Source organism: Hydra viridissima, unplaced genomic scaffold (assembly GCF_058129835.1).
Source record: "Hydra viridissima isolate aposymbiotic clone 2 unplaced genomic scaffold, HvirCarnegie_v1 scaffold_10, whole genome shotgun sequence".
Taxonomy (NCBI): Eukaryota; Metazoa; Cnidaria; class Hydrozoa; order Anthoathecata; family Hydridae; genus Hydra; species Hydra viridissima.
The window spans coordinates 4,087,001-4,108,497 of record NW_028324309.1 but is presented as its reverse complement, the minus strand read 5'-3'; the positions used below and the strand labels follow the sequence as shown (position 1 = coordinate 4,108,497).

At 29.4% G+C, this 21,497-nt stretch overlaps 2 protein-coding genes across 4 annotated transcripts; both read right to left on the bottom strand.

Annotated features, from left to right (window-relative positions):
- Positions 1–1,314: 1,314 nt before the first annotated feature.
- Positions 1,315–6,162, bottom strand: LOC145193072 (inactive serine/threonine-protein kinase ULK4-like). 2 transcript variants are annotated; one of them, XR_016456396.1, is made up of 8 exons: positions 5,440–6,150; positions 4,381–5,352; positions 4,087–4,302; positions 3,870–3,977; positions 3,254–3,758; positions 2,972–3,153; positions 2,563–2,868; positions 1,315–2,415 (listed from the first exon to the last, which is right to left on the bottom strand). XR_016456396.1 is itself a non-coding variant. In XM_080070457.2 (8 exons), exons 1-8 carry the CDS (start codon positions 6,089–6,091, stop codon positions 1,549–1,551), a joined length of 3,843 nt encoding a protein of 1,280 aa, XP_079926583.2. In that variant the 5' UTR covers positions 6,092–6,162; the 3' UTR covers positions 1,315–1,548. The 2 variants fall into 2 exon arrangements, 1 of the variants encoding a protein (XP_079926583.2); XM_080070457.2 differs by having other exon boundaries at positions 3,870–4,012; positions 5,440–6,162.
- A 103-nt stretch (positions 6,163–6,265) lies between these two features.
- LOC145193078 (bromodomain-containing protein 7-like) lies at positions 6,266–17,327 on the bottom strand. Of its 2 annotated transcripts, none has more exons than XM_090100420.1 (19): positions 17,191–17,327; positions 15,432–15,613; positions 14,327–14,412; positions 13,919–14,005; positions 13,087–13,231; positions 12,733–12,843; positions 12,134–12,288; positions 11,833–11,935; positions 11,576–11,645; positions 11,332–11,442; positions 8,246–8,381; positions 7,915–8,023; positions 7,790–7,823; positions 7,615–7,692; positions 7,426–7,456; positions 7,007–7,125; positions 6,860–6,900; positions 6,665–6,734; positions 6,266–6,494 (listed from the first exon to the last, which is right to left on the bottom strand). In XM_090100420.1, exons 1-19 carry the CDS (start codon positions 17,231–17,233, stop codon positions 6,439–6,441), a joined length of 1,767 nt encoding a protein of 588 aa, XP_089956546.1. In that variant the 5' UTR covers positions 17,234–17,327; the 3' UTR covers positions 6,266–6,438. The 2 variants fall into 2 exon arrangements, with proteins under 2 accessions (XP_089956546.1, XP_089956547.1); XM_090100421.1 differs by having other exon boundaries at positions 7,615–7,689.
- Between the last annotated feature and the right edge of the window lie 4,170 nt (positions 17,328–21,497).

The following is a 21,497-nucleotide window of genomic DNA, read 5'->3' as shown; positions in this document are numbered from 1 at the left end:
TTTCGTATGTAATCCAACAGAATGGAGACGTTTTATCAATAGTTCAAACTGAAGCCTGAAAGGCATCCTTTTGCATAATGGCAATATTTTTGGGTCTGCCCAAAAAGGTCATTCTGTTTGTTTGTGAGACTGATATTAAAATGATGTTTCATTTAATTAAATATTAGGAGCGCAACTGGATTATTTGTATAGATTTAAAATTGGTTGATTTCCACATATTTGCAAGTGGGCCAGTCGAACAAGAGATCAATACTGGATATAAAGAGAATGGCCCATTTGTGACACTTTTGCACTAGGCATGACTATTGGTGAGTGAACATATTATTAGAAGAAAATAAGTAGTTTTTTCACCACTCTAAACTTGGTTTAATAAAACAATTTATCGAAGCACTGAAAACTGATAGTGTTTGCTTTCAGTATATTGTTACAGCAGTTGCCTGGTTAGTCTTCGATGGACTGCAAATTCTTATAAATGATAAAAATTCGTTAAAACAATAGATAGCGAGAAAACAGATTGGTTATCGTCGGTAGCTATTATATAAAATTTCTTGGTAATAAAAAACAAGAAAACTATGCAGGATTTAGTAGTTAGAAAGGTGAAAGCCTTATGATCTAGTTTGCAAAATGAGTATAAAACTTCATTTTATAAAAAATCATATTGACCAGTTTTCTAAAAATATTGGAGATGTGAGTGAAGAGCAGCAAGAGCAGTTCCACCAAGATCTTAAGACAAAAGAAGATCGTTACCAAAGACGCTGAGACAAACACATAATGGCAGACTACCGTTGAAGATTTATTCGTGGTAACTTAAGTATAGTTCAAAAAACGAAAGAGCTACAAGCGAAAGTTTCTTCCCGATTGAGTATTTATAAGTAAACCATATTGTCTGCAATCCTATTTAAAACTAAAGTTTACATTACTTTTTTTTTATAAACCTCCAAAAAGCTTGAGATTTTGATAGGATCATATTTATGCTATAAAATATTCATTTTAAACATATAATTGACAATTTTTTCATCTGTTGTCTAGTTTTCTAATAATTTTGTAATGAAATAAAATCTTTTGAAACATACCGTCGAGTTTCCAAATGAATTTCAAATTTATTTTATCAGAAATACCTTGAAGAAAATTCGTTAGCTTCCTAAATTTTGCAAAACAAAAGTAAAAAATTCATCGCAAAGTCTGTAGTTTGTCTTAAAAATCTGATGTCAGAGATGAATTCAGCAAATCAAAAGAACATAAGAATAATTGTCAAAACTAGTGCAGTAAATTTTTTTGTCAGACTGTGTTAGCAATGAATAAAATAGACCAATCTGCTTCCCTAAACTTTATATTTTATAAGTAATAAATACAGATTTCTTCTAAATATATGGATAACTTTCCTAAAATAAAAACATTTCAGATAATATACATATTCACAGTGTTTTAAAATCCTCACTTTGAAGATAATTTATATTTAAATTTTAGGTCAACAAGTTTATTGCATGATCCTACAACAAAGATTCGAATTCTACATCTTTTAATTTCTTAGAGATTATTCAATCTAAATCACATAAAAAATATTTTTAACAATTCGCTGCTAATATTCTTCACGTACTTATCATCACTTTCTTTAGGCTCAACTCTCGCAAGATTTTCTAAGATGTACTGGATCTCACTTACGGCTGATTTAAACTTATCTTTAAGTGTCACATTAGAAGTGACATATCTTTTGATGACTCGTAATAAGATTTTCTGACGCTTTCGGTCGCTTGTAGAGATTGCCTGGAATAAAATTGCAATATTATTGACTGTAAACCAGCTGTCATTTTCTCCGCCAAAAAGCTCTGCGGACAAATACAAGCACCTACATGCCCACTCTTTTATATCGTCATCATCGAAAACGAGCAAGTTAGCGAATATACCATTAAGCTCACAAAGTCCCTTACTTAATTTTAGCAATTTTTCAACATCGCTTTTATCGAATAAAAGATCTTTATTCGATAAGCTAGGAGGCTTGTTCAAAAGGACGCTTTTAACTGCAGCTTCAATTCTTTTATAGGCTTGATGTATCGTGTCTAATAACTGCAATAGTAATGATGTATCTTCCTCTTTCGAAGAAGCAACCTCCATGAACGCTGACGTAAGATATTCAATAAGGCCTAATTTACAAAGCCATGGGAAGTCTAATTCTTCTTTCATTATAATGACATTTAATAAACCAACTGCGCTTTGAAGAGTAGCACTGTTGGTATCATTTTGATGAGTATGCAATAAATCAAGCAGAGATGACATAATCTTTTCATTAAGCAAACTAATAATAACTCTCGGCGACCTTTCTGCGCATAAAAGAACGAGTCGTAAACAGTAAGAAGGCAAAGGATCTTGGTCTAGTAGGAAGTGCTCCATCTCACTGACAAAGGTATTTTCAATTAACTAAAATTGAAAAAAATATATATGGCGATTCAACCCCTTTTTTCATTGATTGTATATAAAAAAAACTCTCTTTATAGATACTTATTCTTTGTAGAATATTTATTGAAGAATAGTTATTGTAGAATAATTATTGAGCTTTTTAAATACCTTGGTGAGAATATCCACGTCCGGTTGCCTCGGAGTGGCATCGTCTTCTTTTTCTAGGTAAATTGAAGCGATATTTGTAAATAATCTACAAGATAGCATTCTTAAATTCCCATTATCACTTCTTCTAAAACATGCTAAAACAGGGAAAATATGGTTAACTACATCGGAGAGATAATCTAATAAAATAAGTGGGTGCTGCCCGATTGCTTCTATGATTGAAAAAGTGTCGCAAGTTAAATTTTCAGCAAGGGTGACTGTGCTAGTTCCTGAAAAATTTACTTCACCAATATCAATTTTATAAACCATCTAAATAAAATTTACAGTGCGTCATAAAAAACCAATAAATATTTTTAAAAATACTAATACACACAATGACGCACAAGACATTTACATAATTATGATAAATTACTTGTAAAATCTTTCCTATATATTGAATGAAATCTATGGATTTAATGATTTTTTTACGAAATAGTGAGCTAGTGACCAAGTGTAGAGAAATTTTCAGTAGAGGTAGATGGATCTTGAGCTGCTTAGTTTGAGCTGGATTTGGATGATGACGACCAGTAACCACCTCTAAGATGTGTAATATATCTAAAGAGGTCAATTATTTATTTTAGGCATGAAAATTTTAACTATTAAAAAGAATTTGTTGCTATAGGCAAGTATGGCTTTTATGCATTTCACAACTTACCTTCAAATATAGTTGGTAGAATAGTAATTATAATGTTAGCAAGCACACCAAGACACTTTTGTGCATATTCAGAATGTTCACTGTTTTGATTGGTCATAAATTTCCTTGAGTTCTTCTCTAAATAACCAATCAATTTCAGCTCACAAGAATTCAGGAGGATTTCATGAGAACGAACAATCATTTCAGAGAGTAAAAGATAAACTTTGCCATGTAAAATATATGAAGGAGAATCCAAATTTTGGACTAATCTTTGCAGAAAACTTTCTTCTTGCATGATGCGCTTACAATGAATTGAACTCGTTAACAGTGTAACAAATAATGTGACAAACGAAAGCTGACTCTGTAAAGCCCCTGTGAAAAGTGCTTCCTGGAAAATATTAAAACCAGCTCTGTCAGAAACATGTTGTATAATGGTAGGAGAGTGCATTGAGAGATGACACAATGCTGAAGCAGCAGTTGATTTCTCTATGTCCGTCATAGCATGAGAATAAAGATTCCATAAACCCTAAATGAAAAAAAAATTGACATTTAGTAAAAAAAAAAAAACAAAAAAAAAAACAAACAAACAAACAAACAAAAAAACATGCATGTTAAATGCTAAAAACAAGATTTTTACCAAGCCGACTTCATTTGTCAGAAACTTTTTACAATACCGCCCAGTTGTAGTGGTAACATTTTCAATAATTTTTGCTGCAATATGTCTTGCAATGTGATCATCAGACTGCTGTAAACATTTGTTTATTATAGTAAACACAGCGCCTAGATACAAGTAACATTTCATCCTAAATTTGCTAAAAAGCTACCAAAAGAATCTCTAAAATCTAACCGCTTACCAGAAGGTTCCCATTGGTGAAGTACTCTGTCTTCACTTTCTTCTTGGGTAGCTGCAAAAAAAAGGAATTCCCCAATAACAGGTAAAAATGACTGCTTGATATGAGGAAGACGAAAATTTTGTTTTATTTGGTCTGCAGCCACGCTAAATATTTCAGCCATATTAAATGAAGGAGAAATGTAAGTTGAACAACTAGCAAGCACACCCAATAAACGGCCTGAAACAAAAAGATATTTGTAAAATTTTTAACAATTTCAAGTCATCATTACATGGTAAAAATAAATTACATTAATACCTATACGTATTTTGATTTCGATGTTTTGAGAGATTTTCAGTTCTTTTAGCAAAGATTTATGATGACTTTCTTCTATAATCAAGTTTGAAAGTTCACTAAGCTTGGCTATGCTTATTAGATATGCAATTAAGTTCAACTTATAGCGTATACAAACTTGTTCTTGTGATTTGGAATATTTTAAGAAAGAATCAAAAACATTATTCAGATGCTGTTTTAAATAATCTTTATTACTGTCCCGCAATGCCTCCAAATTCACACCAATAAAACCCAGACTACTTGAATCCCATTTAAGAATTGGTTGCTTCAAAAGCTTAGAATTTTCCGCAATTGGTGTTACCATAAGATCACTTGAATGATACAGATGATCAATAACATTTATATTGGTGCCAACAAGCACATCACTCTGTCTCAAGGAAATTGCACTACTTTTCTGTGAGTCACTTGTATTTCGTTTTTTAGAATAAGAAATCTCTGGGTCATTTAGTGTATCATCGTTTATTTTGTTTGAATACTCATTTGTTTCTGTATTTTCTAGCACAATATTCAATTCGTCTAAGTCTTCTTGATGCTTTGATAGTATATATGTTCCTTTAGTAATAGAAGTATTTTTTTCTGACTCTAAAGAAAGTAAAGTAACTTTTTCTTCCTCAGGAATAACTAATGATTTAGATTCCTGATTAAGACTTTCAAGTGTTTGAGGTGATTCATTTGTAGCACTACTTTTGGTTAGGTCTACACTTGCATTATTAGCTTTATTTTGAGCAAGAGCATTGTATAAAGAATCTTCTAAATGAAATTCTTGTGAGCTTTTGAGGTTTTCAATTAAATCTGCCAAATGACTGAGTTCGCCTTCCCAAAATGGATGCAAACATAATTCTAACCAATCAATTCTTGCAGCAGGATCTTTCTGCAGAAGACCTTGAATGAGCATGTATAAGTTTTCAGAAGCTTTAACTAAAACTCCATTTGCATCTAAAGTTAGTAAAGTTTTAATTGAAAACTAATGCATTAAGTTAATACAAACAGTTCATCTAATATATCAATTCAGAGATACATTACCTTGTACAGGATAAATGATAGTTTCTTTTCTAATTTTTTCACAAATCTTCTCATGTGAAGAAGCATGAAATGGGGTATTAGCAGTAAACATTTCAAACAATAAACACCCAAGGGACCATAAATCACTTTCTGGAGATGGTAAACTGCCATCTATAACTTCAGGAGCTTTATATGCAACTGAACTATGTTTAACAATTTCATCTGACTCCTCATCTCGTATGCGGGAGAGGCAAAAGTTACTATACTTAAGTGTTCCGCTACTATCTAAAATGATTTTTTGAGGACTCAAGTCACAGTAGATGATATCTAAAGAGTGAAGGTACAACAAACCACTTACTAAATCTTTTCCAAAGCTTCGAATAGTTTGTTCAGGTAGACAAAGGTCTTGTTGAAGAATATTTTGAAGTGAACCACCACTGCAAAGTTCAACAACTAACCAAAAATGATTTGTTGTCTCATACCACTCATAAAAACGAACAACATTAGGATGATCTAGCTGGTGCGATATGCGGACACTATTTTGTAACTGTTGGTGTTTTAATTTTTCAATGCAGTGTATGGCAACATATTTGATGGTACCTTTACGACGGCCTTTATAAACAACCCGTTGATTGCCTTTTCCTATTTCATCATAGAGTACAAAATTCTCCATGCATTTGTTTAATGAAATTTATTCCTTATTTAATATAAAAGAAATTTTTGAGTAAAAAAAAAAAAAAAAAAAAAAAATTTGGAACAGAAATAAGAAAAGGGACAAAACAGGTTTTCTTGGCATTAGAAGAATATATATCTCACAAAAACTACATATTTACATGAAAATTGATGCTAATATTGAGTAAATAGTGATTAAATGAAAAGAAAACTGTTTTTACTTCATGCTTGTTAAAACCAATAACACAAAATAAATAAGAAATAACAAATACAAATCCGTTAAATTCTGGTTTATTATTATTTGTAAATAAATATATATATATATATTTTTGATTGTTATAATTATGATCATGTTAAATCTTCTATTGCACTTATTGCTGAAGCAGCTTCATTCTCCACTTCACCTGAAAAAAATGAACCAGCTTAAATTTAAACCTTTCCAAACAAAAAAAGATTATTTGCATGAAGAACAAATAGTTATAAAAAAAGATACTAAGAAAGAAAATTTAACAACTTAAACCAACTTATGAACCATTGTGAAGCCATTAAATTTCATATAAATTAAAATCATTACCTATTGAGCAAGAGCCATAGCCGATAGCTTTACGTATACCTTGTGAGGATGTTACATCTTTTGGTGCAACCTATATACCCACAAGCCATTTGAAATATCTTAAGTACATTATTTATTTATGACATCATTAACTTTTAATTAATGATAAAAAAATTATTGAAAAAATGAAAAAACAAAAATTACACTGAAATTTACCTTTCCAATTAAATCCTTCAGATTTTCAACCAATGAGGTTGCTGCATAAGAAACAGTTTTTTTTACACATTTGAAAAATGAGTATATTTAAGTAAATACATTAAATAAGTACATAAAAAAAAAATTAGAACTTGAAGAAGCACTAACCAATAGTTTGTTCATTATCATCAATATTTATAATAGTTTTTGAGGACAGTCTTTCATTTTGTGCCTTATTCAAACTTTGAAGGAGCTCAACATTACTATTGAGCAGCTGCTGAGGTGTCCTAAAGCATGCAAAGTTTTTATGCTTTCTAAGTAACTTCATGGTTTCAAATAAATTGATATAAAAATATTATGTATATACATACATACATACATACATACATACATACATACATACATACATACATACATACATACATACATACATACATACATACATACATACATACATACATATGTATGTAGGTAGGTAAGTATGTAATATAATGTAATGTTATGTAATGTAATTTAATGTAATTAAATGTATGCATGTATGTATACATATCCATATTCAGTCAACATTGCATTATTTACAAACATACATATTAGTCTTCTGATTCTCTGAAGGACTTACTAAAAAGGGAAAAATTAAACTACATTATTACATTATACCCAGAATATCAAATTTTAAAATATTTTTAAGAATACAAATACATGAAAGTTAATAAACCACTATAAGATTTATAAAGAAAAATTGATGAATATACTTCATGCAATAAAAATATTTTTACTTGTATTAAGAAATGAGACATCAATTCCTAGTCCATTTAATGATAGCAAAGAGCCTATATCGACCTTTTTCTCATCTGCTAAACCCAAATTATACAAATTGGCAAGTTCTCAGACTTTAAAAATATAAATGAAAAAATAAACAATATGCAAGAAAATTTCATTAAAAACTGGCACCTTTAATGCTAGATGTATCATTCAAAGAATTACTCTAAAAATCAGTAACAAAACTCAGTGAGTATATAAATAATATCTTAAAAGGTTAATCAATTTTATTAAGAAAAACAATCCAAAGTTCTGACCTCTTTGTTTGATTTTAACAATCTAGAATGTTCTCCATCAGTGACAATGTTTAGAAGACGATCTGCATACTCCATCAAGAATGAGTTACCTTTACAAAATTCCTGCAAACTAATAAGTTTAAAAGACACAGTAAAAAAAAACCTACATTTTTATTAAATATACATTATATAAATATTACTTTATAATGATTATCAACATACCAATTTGTTGGCAAACATAACCCAGTATTAAAATTGGTTATAAGGATTTTTTAAAGACATAATTAGGCTGGCCTACAAGTTAGAAATGTTAATGAAGTCTCTAAATATATAACAATTAAAAGCAGCAAACCTTTTAGCATATTCTATTCCATCCTCAGTGCCATAAGTTTGCATGAGAAGATCACTTTCCTCTTTTTTTATGTTTGATAATGATGAATCGTATGTAGGACCAAAGCTTCCATAAGGTCCATAGAGAAGATAAGTTACTTAAAAAAGCAAACAGTTAAATAAGCAAACAGTTAAATAAGCAGGTCTGCTTTATTTATTGGAAAATTTCTTTATGAATCTATAAGAGATACAACTTAATGTTGATATTTTGATCAACTTTCAAACTCATTTTGATAAATAAGATTTAAATTATGAATAAAAAAACAAATAAAAGTATTGGGATACATTCTTTTTTTTAAATTTGAAGCTATATTCAGAGAAATTGGTACAAGGTACTTTAATTAAAGTATTATTTACCATTAGCTAAAAACCTTTCCCCATCTTTTAGGTAGCATACAGATTCCTTGTTGAAAAAATCTCTTGTCCAAGAATCAACTCAATTTTTGGCTTCTTTGTAAGAGTTGAAGTGTTGCTTGGTTAGACCATGAGTCATTAACCAGAACAACTGATAGTTGGAAGGAGTAATATCTAGTGAATATAGATCTAGTGAATACAGTGGGTGGGGTAGAACATTCCCTTGAAGTATCTCCAAAGTATCCTTGACAACTTTTGCAACATGTGACCCAGTGTTGCCATGCTGAAAGATCACTTTATCTTGTCTTTTGGCATATTGAGAGTCTTAGAGCTTAAATGCTTGACTAAATTGAATCAATTGTTGTTGGTAACATCCCGCAGTGGTGATTTTGTTAGGCTGAAGTAGATTACTTTGAGTTGATGCCACCAGATGCACAGGACTAACTTCATACCATGTTTATTCAGCTTTGCCATTGAAGTTAACAATTTTCTATACTTTGGGTTGTTGTAGTGTATCTAATATTTGTCCCCTGTTACAACATGATGCAAAAAAACCCTTCTGATTTTGCCTTTGAAGCAGTTGTTTGGATGTGAAAAAAAACAATAGTATTCAACATTTCTTGCATTGAGTTCATATAGAACCCTATTTCCTTGTTTTTGTACCGTACCCATGGTTTTGAGAAAGTTTGAAATCACTTGTTGAGCCACTCCCAAGTCTTCAGCAAGCTCCTCTTGAACTTGGCATGAATCTTTTTCCAATAATGCTTCTAACTGTGTCTCTACCAGCCTTCTTTTTAAATCTTGTTTGCTGGTGTCAAAAATAACACTTTTAAAATGCTGGTACTTTTTATTGATGGGTCATGTTCCCCATATCTTTCTCAAAACAATTAATCTCCATTAGCTGTATTTTTCTTAACAACCAGCACTATCTGCAAACTGTTTTTTGTTGGCATTAAAGTAGATATGTTAGGAACACAAAGAAAGAATGGTATTTATATTTCAGCAACATGACACATACTGATTTTTAGCAGGAAATGATGATGCATGAACATGAATGAAGTTGCAAGATGGTCTGATGTGATTAAATGCTAGTTATGCCATCTTTTGTAAATCCCTCAGAACGTATTTTTATCTCCAGTAAGTAGGGATTTACATGTCAATCAAACTATTAGGAGAGTGTCTTATGAAATGCTCTCACTTAAGCTTGTATAGTATTAGATTCAGGTTTGTATAAAATCACATTTCATCACATTTGATTGCATTTCATCACATTTGATTGCATTTCATCATTATATTACACAAATCTGTGGCCTTTTTATAATTTTTGGAAGCTAACTTTCTGGTAACTATTTATATACACCAGGGCTGTGGAGTTGGAGTCGTGGAGTTGGAGCTCATTTTGGCTGGAGTCGGAGTTGAAAAAATTGTACTGACTCCAACTCCAGTTTAAAAAAATCTTTAAAAATTTCATAATTTTCATAAGGATTTTACAGATGTTACTCATTGAAATATTTTATGTTCTGTCAGTCTAAAGCACAAGTATCAAACTCTAGCCCTCCAGTTGTTACAAAACTAAAAGTCCCAGGATGCTCTGATAGCTGTAGGATATCCAGACACAATGGGAATAGTAGTTTGCTACAACTGGAGGACATGTTATTTTAAGGCCTTTAAAACAGTGATAAGCAATAGGGTATTTTGCTGCTTATCACTGAGAATCTTAAATCACCTCCCTTGCGCTCTCCTCTACCATCCCTTAAACTAGATAACTTCATGATGCCCCAACTCCTGACTTAAACTGTCTGACACTGTGCTGCATATTCTTAGTAGAAAGCTAGGCGTGCCACCACCTAGCACAAAACAACTGCTTCACAAACAGAAAGGCTGTAAGTATTCAACTAACTTTGCATTAGAAAGACTGTAAGTATTCAATTAAATTTGTTTCTCTAGAAGGAGAGAGTATTAGAAAATTAGTGATTGAAAAAGCTGTTAAACAAAAAGAAGAACTTAATGAATCTGTCAAGGGTCGCTGTGTGTTTCTTAGCAGAATGAACTGTTTTGGAACCAATGTCCGATTTTTTTTTTTTTTAAATTAAGTAGTTACTAAGTTATTGGCAGTAAAAGACACCATAGCTAATCACACCAGCAAATTTCTCCAGGTCTTAGTAGTAAAGATTCTCAAAAAATATGAACTTAAAGAAAAACAAGTTCTTTCTGTCCAACTGACAATATTTCAAACATGATTTTAACTAATTCATAATGTTATTAGTGACTGCATAAGAGTTTATTGCATAACAAGAGTTCAGAAAAGTTGTTTGTTCAGAAATTGTTTTCTAATAAATATTATTTAAAGCACTAAGTGGTTAGATTATTTGTATCATGGTGATGAAATAGCCAATGTTAACATTTTACTGCAGTAAATTTGTTGTTACAAATTGGTTACTTATGAAGGAGTTGGTCCATGATAAAATCAAGTCCGAGTTGGAACAGCAGCTTACCGACTCCACAGCCCTGATATATACAGTGATTATTTATGAATAAACTAAAAATTTACATACATATCTCAGACATTTTATATGTAACTTTGACATCTTATATATGCCTGTAAGATTTTATGTACACTTGATATAATTCTGATTTTAATTATTATATATATGTGAGGCATAATTCTAGTTTTAATTCACATATTAATCATACCTGGTATATTTCTGCTTTTCTTTTCATCTTTAAAAAAAGCTTGATCAAGAGTAATACCAGTTGGTAGCTTGCCTGCTATCTTTCCTAACGAAACTGCTACTGTTTTGTTGTCTATGTAATACAAATTACTATATGTAATAATATAACTATAATATAATTTTATGCTCAAACTTGCTACATATTGAACATTTGCAAAAGAAATGTTCTTAAGAAGAAAACTAAGAGAGGAAGAAATACAAGATACCTTCTGTTGTATCAGGGTTTAAAATATTCATTGAGGTGTTACCATTGGCATCTTTAACTAAATATCCATACTGAATGAAATATAATAGCAAAAGTTAAAATAAAACAAAGTTTATTGAGCAATCTTTGTTAATCACACAGAGGAACAAACACAAATAACTAAAACAAAATAGATAAATAGCATAACATAAAAAGCATAAACAAATAAACAAAAAAGAAGATAAATTTAAAAAAAAACAACAAACAAAAAACAGCAACCTTTTGATTGGGATACCTAATGCGCAATTTGTCTCTTGCAGCTTTTGAAGCATTAAAAATAGAATTAATAAAACTTTGATGTTTTACAGAGTCACGCTCCCTTCTAAAGTTAATTATTTCATATTTTACCATTAATATTAAAGGAGCAGCATGTAACATTCAAAAATACAGCATAATGAAAAAAAGATGTGATAGAACTCGTCAAGAAAAATAAGGTAGCACTACAACTTTACAAAAAAAAGTTTTATTTAATCATCTTTAATAAGAGATAATAGCTAGAGCAAATTAAAGAAAAGCTTACTTAATTTTTTCTATGTCTTTCCTCTTGTTTTGCAATCTGTTGTCAGGACTATGAGAATCAATATTAATATCTGAAGATTCATCGACTTGAATCAGATCATCCTCTGAATCAGACAAAGGTCTACCAATAAGTCTTCGAAGTTTCTTCAATCTTTTCTGGAAAATACAAATTTAAAAACTTGAAATCAAAACTTCATGAATTGATGTTTGTATTTTCATAATACATTTATGATTTTAATTTAAATTAAGTTTTATTTTAACTTTGATTAAAACTGTTAAATCTATCAGTCAATATTTCTATAACTGATTGCTACCATTAAAAACTTAATAACAAATTATTTTAATAGCTTTCAAATAGCTTTAAGTATGTTTATAATTAAATTCTTTTTTTTTCTTCTTAAAAAACATTTTTTCTTTTTTCCTAAAATCTATTTTTCTTTTAAATCGTTTTCTGAAAATGGTTTTTTTTCAAATTTTGCTTCAAAATAAAGCACAACTGCACTGCATTATCAATAAAATCAGTGTTTACTCAATTTATTTTTCATAAAATACCTTACACATGAAAAAAACAAGATTATTAGTAAATAAAAAAAAAAGTACATTTGACATCAACTTTAATCCAATGGCCAACATTTTTTCAGCAGATTTAAAGTAGATTGTGTCAGACCCATTATACCTCATGGCGTTATTACACATAATGACATAATCTTCCTAAAACATAATGCATTTAATTTTGTATATATTTTTAAGTAATCAAAAAGAAAAATACCATAGCAGTTGCTTAGAGAAAAAATAGAAGTCAATTTATTACTTCATTATATATCCATGTGTTTTATGATCTGCTAATAACTGATTTTAAAGCTATTGCCATCTAGAATAAAATTTAATTAACCGCTGATAATAAAAAAACATCTTCCCTACAAGTTAGCCTAAAAACAGAAAATGCGAAACTACCTTGAACATTTCTATAGAAGCATATTCCCCCTGCTCAATTTTGCGTGCCATGGTTTGAAAATCCATTGGTTGCTTAATAATTTTTGAGTAACCAGGGGCAATTAAATCAGTAACAGGGTTTGTAAATATGCCATATACATCTTTTCTAAAGTAAATATAAAATAGAGAAAATTTTTTTTTTATTTGAAATAAAAATTGATGATAATACTTTTAATGTTAATAAAGAAACACTTTACAACATTAGACAAGAAACCTTTGAAAAAATAAAAACAATTTTTTGAGCTTAACAACAACAACAAAAAAAATTAAGAAACATTTATAAACATTTTTTATACATAGCTTTTTTTCAAAGCCATTTCAATTTTTCTTGCCACCACTTTTAACACTTAAAAGGTTCTCCATTTGATTACATAATATTTTGTCATATAAAAGGTCTATGTAGCTAATGTTGCTGCTGTTGGAAATAGAAGTATTTTCATCTTCACAAATCTTACTTAAACTATGCCATTAATTTCACCATGCACAGTAAAAAATATTTTTACCTATTCTAAAAAGCATCAGTTTATATAACACTAAATGGACAAAAAATATATGAAGATTTCTACGTATTTAGTTAGAAGCAGCTTCAGTATTTAGATTAAAGCATCTCACTGCTTATATAGTTTTATAACTAAAGCATCTACTTGCTTATAAAACTTATACACTTATACATCAGTATATATATAACACTAAATGCACAAAAAATTTATGAAGCTTTTTATCTATTTCAGTTAGAAGCAGCTTCAGTGTTTTGACTGAAGTATCTAATGAGAGAATTCTAGGTAAAATATACCTCTGTAAAGTTCTATGCAAATTTTCTAAACATAAGTGCAATGGTGATATTTCAGCTTCTTTATGAACTTTCTCTTCATCCTTGTCTCTATTGATGGAAAAAAATCAGAACAATCCTTAAATAAGTAATAACAGTTCAATGTTATTATTTATAAAAAAATTAAGTATTATCAAACTTTATTGCAGCAGAATTTGCATCATTAATCAATTTGATTTTGATTAGATTAATAAACAAACATCAATAGATTTATAATTGAAAAAAATAGACAAGCAATAAATAATACATTCACCAACATCATAATAGATTATTATTATAGTGTTGCTGACTTTGAAAACAAAACTCATGTATTTTATATTTAAAGATTGTTTAAAAAAGAAGAGAAGAATATTTTAAAACAGTAACTCATACTTTGGAAGTTTTATATGAATTCTTTTCACAGTAGGCTCTATCTCTACATTCTCAAAATCTTCATGTTTCTGTTGCTTTCTTTCAAACTATACAAAAGAAAATGCCTAATATTTGCCAATAAATCATCAATGTTACACTTCTTGACTTATGATATAACAAATATTGAGTGTGTGTACCTAGATTAAAATAAAGACAAGTTTCTGGATGAATTTGTAAAAATGCACAAAGCACAGAGCATAAAAGATATTTGTTGTCAGTAGAGTGGTTTTTAAAGAGGTTTTTGTGGTTTAAAAGGGTTGTAAGCATTACTACAATATTAATTGAAAATTCCAACTAAAGCTCAAAGAAGAAAATATTTTCTTTTCTATAAAAACTGGAGAAAAGGGAGACAACATACATAATAACATTTTGTTTATTAAAGCAAAGTGTCAATTATAATGCATTTTAAGAAAAAATATATTCAAACCTTACTGATAAGACAGAAAATATTTGTTTTGTTCCTAGTAAAAGTTTATTTCAAAACAATATAGCTGTCAGAATTTGTATGAAAATAAAAAAAAAATTCAAAACTCTAATGTTGAAAAGTTGTTTTTTATCCGCATGGCAATATTTAGCAGAAATTGTCTAATTTAACAGTTTTTCTTTATATTTAACAAAAATAAATAAATATTTTTAACAACATTTTTATCTACAATAAAAAAATCTAGAATATTGAACTTGTAATGAAAATTCAGTGCTCTAACTAAACCTTCAAATCTTCTAAATGTTATTTGCTTTATTTGGTAGACAACTAAATCTTTCTTTTAAAAATATAACCAACTGAATTTGTCTCTATCATGAAAAATGCTTTGACTAAATCACTTTAAAAGTGGCCATGTAAAGTAAATAACAATTAGCCATGTAAAGTTATTACAGAAAACTATTTTATAGCTAAAACATTTTATTTTGACATTTTTAGGCAAACCATAGTAAAATAATATATTTATAATATTAATTAGTTCTATTGGTTTATCATTTAAACTTTCTTTAAGAAGATAAATACTTTTATTTAGATTGAAGTGTTTTTCTAAGCTGCTTTTCTAATCATGACAAGGATAAAACTTACCTCCTCATTTCTTGCTCGCTTGTGCTTTTTTTTCTTTTTCTTGTGATGCTCATTTTCTGTGTAAGACAATCCTTCTTTTATTCTCTTACTCTTGTGATATAAATCATGATCTCTGGATGACTCTTTTGATTTTTTTTCTTTATCAACTTTCAAAACAAGCCTTGGTAAAGGTTTTTCTTCAACTTAAATTAATAAAAAAAACAAACTTCACTAAAAAAAAAAGTCAACTATTTTATGTTAAAAAAAAAAGTATATCATGCTAAAACTTACATCAAGAAAAAAAAACTTTGCATAGCAGAAACTCATGGACAGAAAACATACTGAACTTATAAATAGTTTAAGATGCTACATAAACAAAATCTAAAACAAAAAGATGAAACAAACTCCATACTTAAACAATACACTTATTATGTCAAGGAAAGAAAGAATTAATTTGAGAAGTGCAAATGTTCCAAAAATATAGTGATGTAAGTGAGACAAATTGCATACCAAACTCTTTGCTTAAAACAATTGAATATACATCATTTTAAAAATGAAACTTTAAAACTCTGGGAAAATTTATCTGATTTATATTTAAATTGTTTTGTAAGGGCTAATAATGAAGCATTGAGGTAATTGCCTGCATGTATTGTTTCACTTGCCCATTATTTCTTTTGCATACTGCAATATTTACAAAGAGTTTATTGATAATGGTAAGGTTTCATTTGGGAGTCTACAAGCAAGTTTATGAGCCAATCTTTCAACAGATAAAGCTACATTTAAATTGGGTGTTCTTGGACTTATTTGTAAACCTTTGCTGGTCTCTCAATAAAGTGGTTTTATGCATCTGCAAAGAAAAAAAAAAGAAAAAAAAAGAAAAAAAGAAAAAAAGAAAAAAAGAAAACATCTAGTCCAAGGTAAGATCAGTGTGCTAGGGAATTTTCTCAGTTTGCCATGAACTATTTTCATATAATGATCTGCTCAACTGATCTTTGGAGATGAAATTTCTTAACATAATGAAACGCTGAAATGTTTTGTACCAATTACTATGTATTTAAAGTATTGTGTTGTGAAGTGCTTGAGTAATTTACTTTAGCTGTTTAACAATCAAACAACTAAAGTGAGTCTGTCAGAGAAACAGATGTGGAATACCTCAAAATTGATACAGAAGAGCAGATAAATGTTTATTGCTGCCCAAGTATATGGTCCTTATTCCACTTTGTGTTACCAAAAATTAAAATCAGAAAAATTCTGTTACAGCATTGATTGATAAGTATAATACCAGGAATATAAGAATTCAGAAACACAAAGGTACTTTGAAATAAGATAAACCTTGAATTTCTCTGCACTTAATCCCATAGGCAAGAAAGATGGTTTAGAAAATTTGTAGGCAAAAGGGTTCAAACACCTGTAAAACCAAGATTGATCATGACATCCAATAGCAGAGCATCTATTATTTTAAAAAAATTAGTTTAGGTGAATTGTGCCACAGCAATGGGTATCTGTTGATTATTATCCAGTTACAAAAACATTTTTTTAATACCATTACCAAGTTAATTAAATTCTTGCTTGATCATTTAAATGAACATTCATGTTGACAGCCAAACTTATGTTGACGTAACTTTTAATAGAATTGATTAATTTTTTATTTGAAAATTTGAAAATTTAAACATAATTTAGAATACTTTGTTTTGAATAAAAATTAAATTAGATACCAATTTTCATAATCTAAAATAAAGAAAGGAGTGTAAAAATGCAACAGTGCCTAAAATTTCTATACCTCCTTCTTCATAAGTTTCTCTAAGCCTCTTGCCTTTCCCCATACTCTAATTTTATATATATAAAAAACAATAACAATATATTTACGAGTTTTCACAGGTAGCTAACGGCTTCGCAGTGTTTTGGATTTTACATAACGCTTCGAAAAATAATAATCTAATTTACAGAACGCATTTTTTAAATTCCAGGCAAATATGGAATTTTTGGGATTCAGATTTCCCCGTTTTCCAAAAATACAGACTGGAAAGGTTTTTAAATACCAAGTTGGTCAAAATTTATTACCAATAATAAAAGTTCATCAAATTTCTTAAAAAATATGATCAATTTTTATTTTTGGTAATGTGATCATTTTTTAAAAAAAAAAGAGATCACTATAAATAGAGCTACAGAATTATTTAATTGGTCGTTAAAAAGTTATTAAAAAAGCTCAATATATTAAGAAGCTTTTTAAAGTTCTTTTTTAACTTGTAATTATCTGAGAATAATTATTAGCATATATTTACCTAAACAATAGTTAGGTAGTCATTGCATACTGATATTAGATAGTACTATATTGAGACAAGAAATGGCCGATTTTTAATTTTCAGGAAACAGAAAGCTTACCTTAGTTGACAAAATTTATGTCAACATATATTAAAGCAAATCGCTTAATTTCTTTTTTTTGGATTACATATGAAAGCCAAAATGATACTGTTGTCTTAGTCAAAGCAATGTTTTATTAAATTTATGATCTATATATACAGAAATGACATAAAATAAAGCAATCAATTTTTGCACCCCTCCCTCATCCGAATAATTAAACCATAAGCTTGTGTATGTGGTTATTGTTTAACTATCAATTATCTTTAGGAGCTTTGATAAAATGCTCACATCATGTTTTAAATACATTAGGTTCAAAGTTATTTGTCTTGGCTTCATATCTCTTGCAGTCTATTGTCGATGGTAATTGTTTTTTTAGAACATTTTTGTAATAATATCAACTTTTTTGATCTATGCAAAGTCCAAACAAGCTCCAACTCTGACATTTGTTTGAAACCTTCAAATTTATCAATAGCTTCATAATCTAACTATCCACTGGATACTTTTGTTTTAGATCAGGAAACATCTAATCAATATATAAAGTTGAAATTTCTTAAATATGTGTTCTTAAATCTTAGGTTCAAAATTCAGTATTTGTGGATAAATCCTTTTTCGCTTTTAACATGGATTGTAACCAGTTACCATTAAGAACCAGTAAAAACCGTTTAGGTTACAAAAGTTTGTTAGATTTTTTTATTTAAATGAGCAAATGATTAAATCAGATTTCTTATTTAAACAAGCAATCATTAAATTCTTTAAGCACACTCACGAAAATTATCAAAAAATCTGTATAATAAAAGTGTTTTCGATTGGGGTAGATTGTCCGTAGAGCTTATGTCACTAATTTTGATATTATTCCATTAAAACACTCAATTAGTCCGTTTTTCACTGGGAAATGGACTAGTGGAGCACTTCTATCAGAATGACCATAAACATGCATGTCAAGCAAAGAAAATAGGCTGTTAAAACACTTTAAAACCGAAGAAGAAGTATCAGGGCAAGGAAAAGCAAATGGGAATCGTGTTTCATTTTTGTAATGCTTGGGTGGCACAGAGCATTATGAAGCTCTGCTAACTTTATTTTATTATCACTTATATACAAACAAATCGGTTTTATGCTTTCATTGTTTGATAATTTTTGAGTATAGCGAACCGCGAAGATTGTGTTAAACAATCAGCTGTTTAGTTATACTTACCTGGTTGACACTGTATGTCGTAGCTGTAGCAACCAAGTTTAGTCCACCATTGCGGAATTTTATCGTTTTACTTTTGCCTCAATTGTTTCTGTTAAACCTCCGCAGAATTTCTTCAACCTTGTATGCTTTTTTTCAATAGTTGGCTGGTGCATTTTACATTTGTTTAGAGGTTTCGAGAAGAAGGCTATTAGCTGTCCATTTTGATTTAATGTTGCAGGTAATAAAAAATTATATGCGTCTGTTTCGAACGCAAAAGGGATTGCTTCATAAATTCTTTTTAGGACAGTAAAATTTATTTGCAACATCGTTTTTTAGTAGTTTAAAAGGTTGCTGATTAAGTGGGAATGTTGAACCTTGCATTAACAGACGAACCTTTGCAGAATGATAAGGAATAAACTTTGAGTAGTTGGAGAAGAGAACTACATTTCTTTTTAATGTTTTAACATTTAACGGCAAAGGCAAATTTAGTAGTGCTTGTAATCTCTCTAGGTCTGGCTTTATACTATGATGAGATACAACATAGCCATTTATCAAATTAACTGAAATAACACGTTTACTGCTGTATAAGTAAGCTTTTTTTCCTCTGCTGCTTTATATAATTTCTTTAAATTAAACTCGTATTCAGCTTTAGTCATACCTGCTACCGTAATATTATTCAAATATGTGTAGTTATTTTTTGAAGAGTTATCAATTATAAATTCGTCGATTTTCCGTTGAAGAACAGTGACGGCATTCGCTGGACCAAATGACAATCGAGTAAATTGATATAATTTGCCATCAGCTTTAAAAGTCGTTTATGGTTTGTATTTTATTAGAAGTGATCTCTGATGATAGGCGTTTGAAAGATCAAGAGTACTGAAAAAGTAATTTGACAATTCGTTAATCTGGTTGTCTATTCTTGGTAGAGGAAAGTCTGAGGAAGGAAAACGGAAGAAATCATTAACATAAACTTTAAGTTTTACACGAGTCAAATATTTAATGTATTTGATCAAAGAACACAAGGTGGATACACAAGTACAACTGCATGAAAAATAAATCAGTCTCACCATTGAAGTAAAAAACTATTTTCACATTAACAACCAAAAATTCAATTTTAACTTCACTGATAAAACAATTTTTTGTAAAATTATAACACTGATAAACGAAAGTTTAATTGGTAAAGTACTCAGCAATTCTGCAACTATTTTTTGATTTTTACAAACAAATCTAGAGCAAAAAGATAACTGGTAAAACCTGTTTTAGAGAATCAAGACTAAGAGGTTGAAACAAAGGCATTGAACGAACTTGAAGATAATATCAATTGTCTTTTCTAAAACAACATCTGTATAGAATAATTTTCTAAAAAATTTTTAAAAAGAGGGTTTTGGGAAAAAGAGAAAAAAAGAGATTTTGACAAAAAAAGGCAAAGAAATTGAAGGAAATGGATATTTTGATAGACAAAAAGAAGGCTTTTAAAATCAGAATAGATTGAATATAGAAAGACACTTTAGCCAAGAGTCCAAAGGTGGTAATATTTTTGAGTTTCTTTCGATTACATATTATGATATGTAATGTAAATGTTAAAAGAATATCCTTGAGTTTTATTTAAGAGTGTTTATTAAGTAAGACGAGAAAGAAAACAAGTAAGCATCATTACCATTTGTATTTCGATTAAGAACTTATTATATTGTCATTAAGTTTATTAAGAATTTCTTCTTAAGCTTTACGTAGGTCAAAAGTATTAGAAGTCGAGGAGTTTACCGTTACACTCACCATAAACGAACTACACCCACACATTACTGAAGGGAATCTAGCAACCCAACCATAAACACCCAAACACCTTAACATAACAAAACAAAACAAACATATTCCCGAAAGACTAAACATATCTCTTGTCTAAACAAATATCCACACTCGCAATAGATATCGAGGTCTGAATCGTCCAAAATAAAATTTCGAGATTTGTGATATTATCAATGCTAAAATACGGAGTTTAAATCAAAGCAAACCTTCTATTTTTTCTTTATAAAATCAATTCCAGAATACTTAAATAGCAGAAAGTTTGTATCTGGGTTGATTTTGGGGCAAGAAATCCAAATATAAGTGTTTAAAGTACTGCATAAGTTGAAACTTTATGTCGTTGGTGTGAAAAAATAATTTCAATAAAGTGACCCACATTTCATAAACTTACCAATATTCCCGATTAGTCAGATTTTACCTCAAAAGTTTAACTTTTCATGATTAAAATTATGCTGATACCACTTTGTCGATCTTACCTTACTTATATGCTGATGAAATCCTTGGTCTAGTTTTTATGAACAGTTTAGCAATATCTTTTGAAGGAATATTTTCCTCTTTTGTTGGTTAGTAGCCTAAAGAAATCGCAAACATCACTTGCAACATTATTCGTAAATCTTTCCAAAGATCATAAACCCAAGTAACTCACTTTGGAGAGCAAAAACTGTAATCACTGTAAATGAGTAATTGCATTAGGGAAAATATTTTATTGTTTACAAAAGATCAAGAAATTTACTTTTACAAAGGGACCATTATTG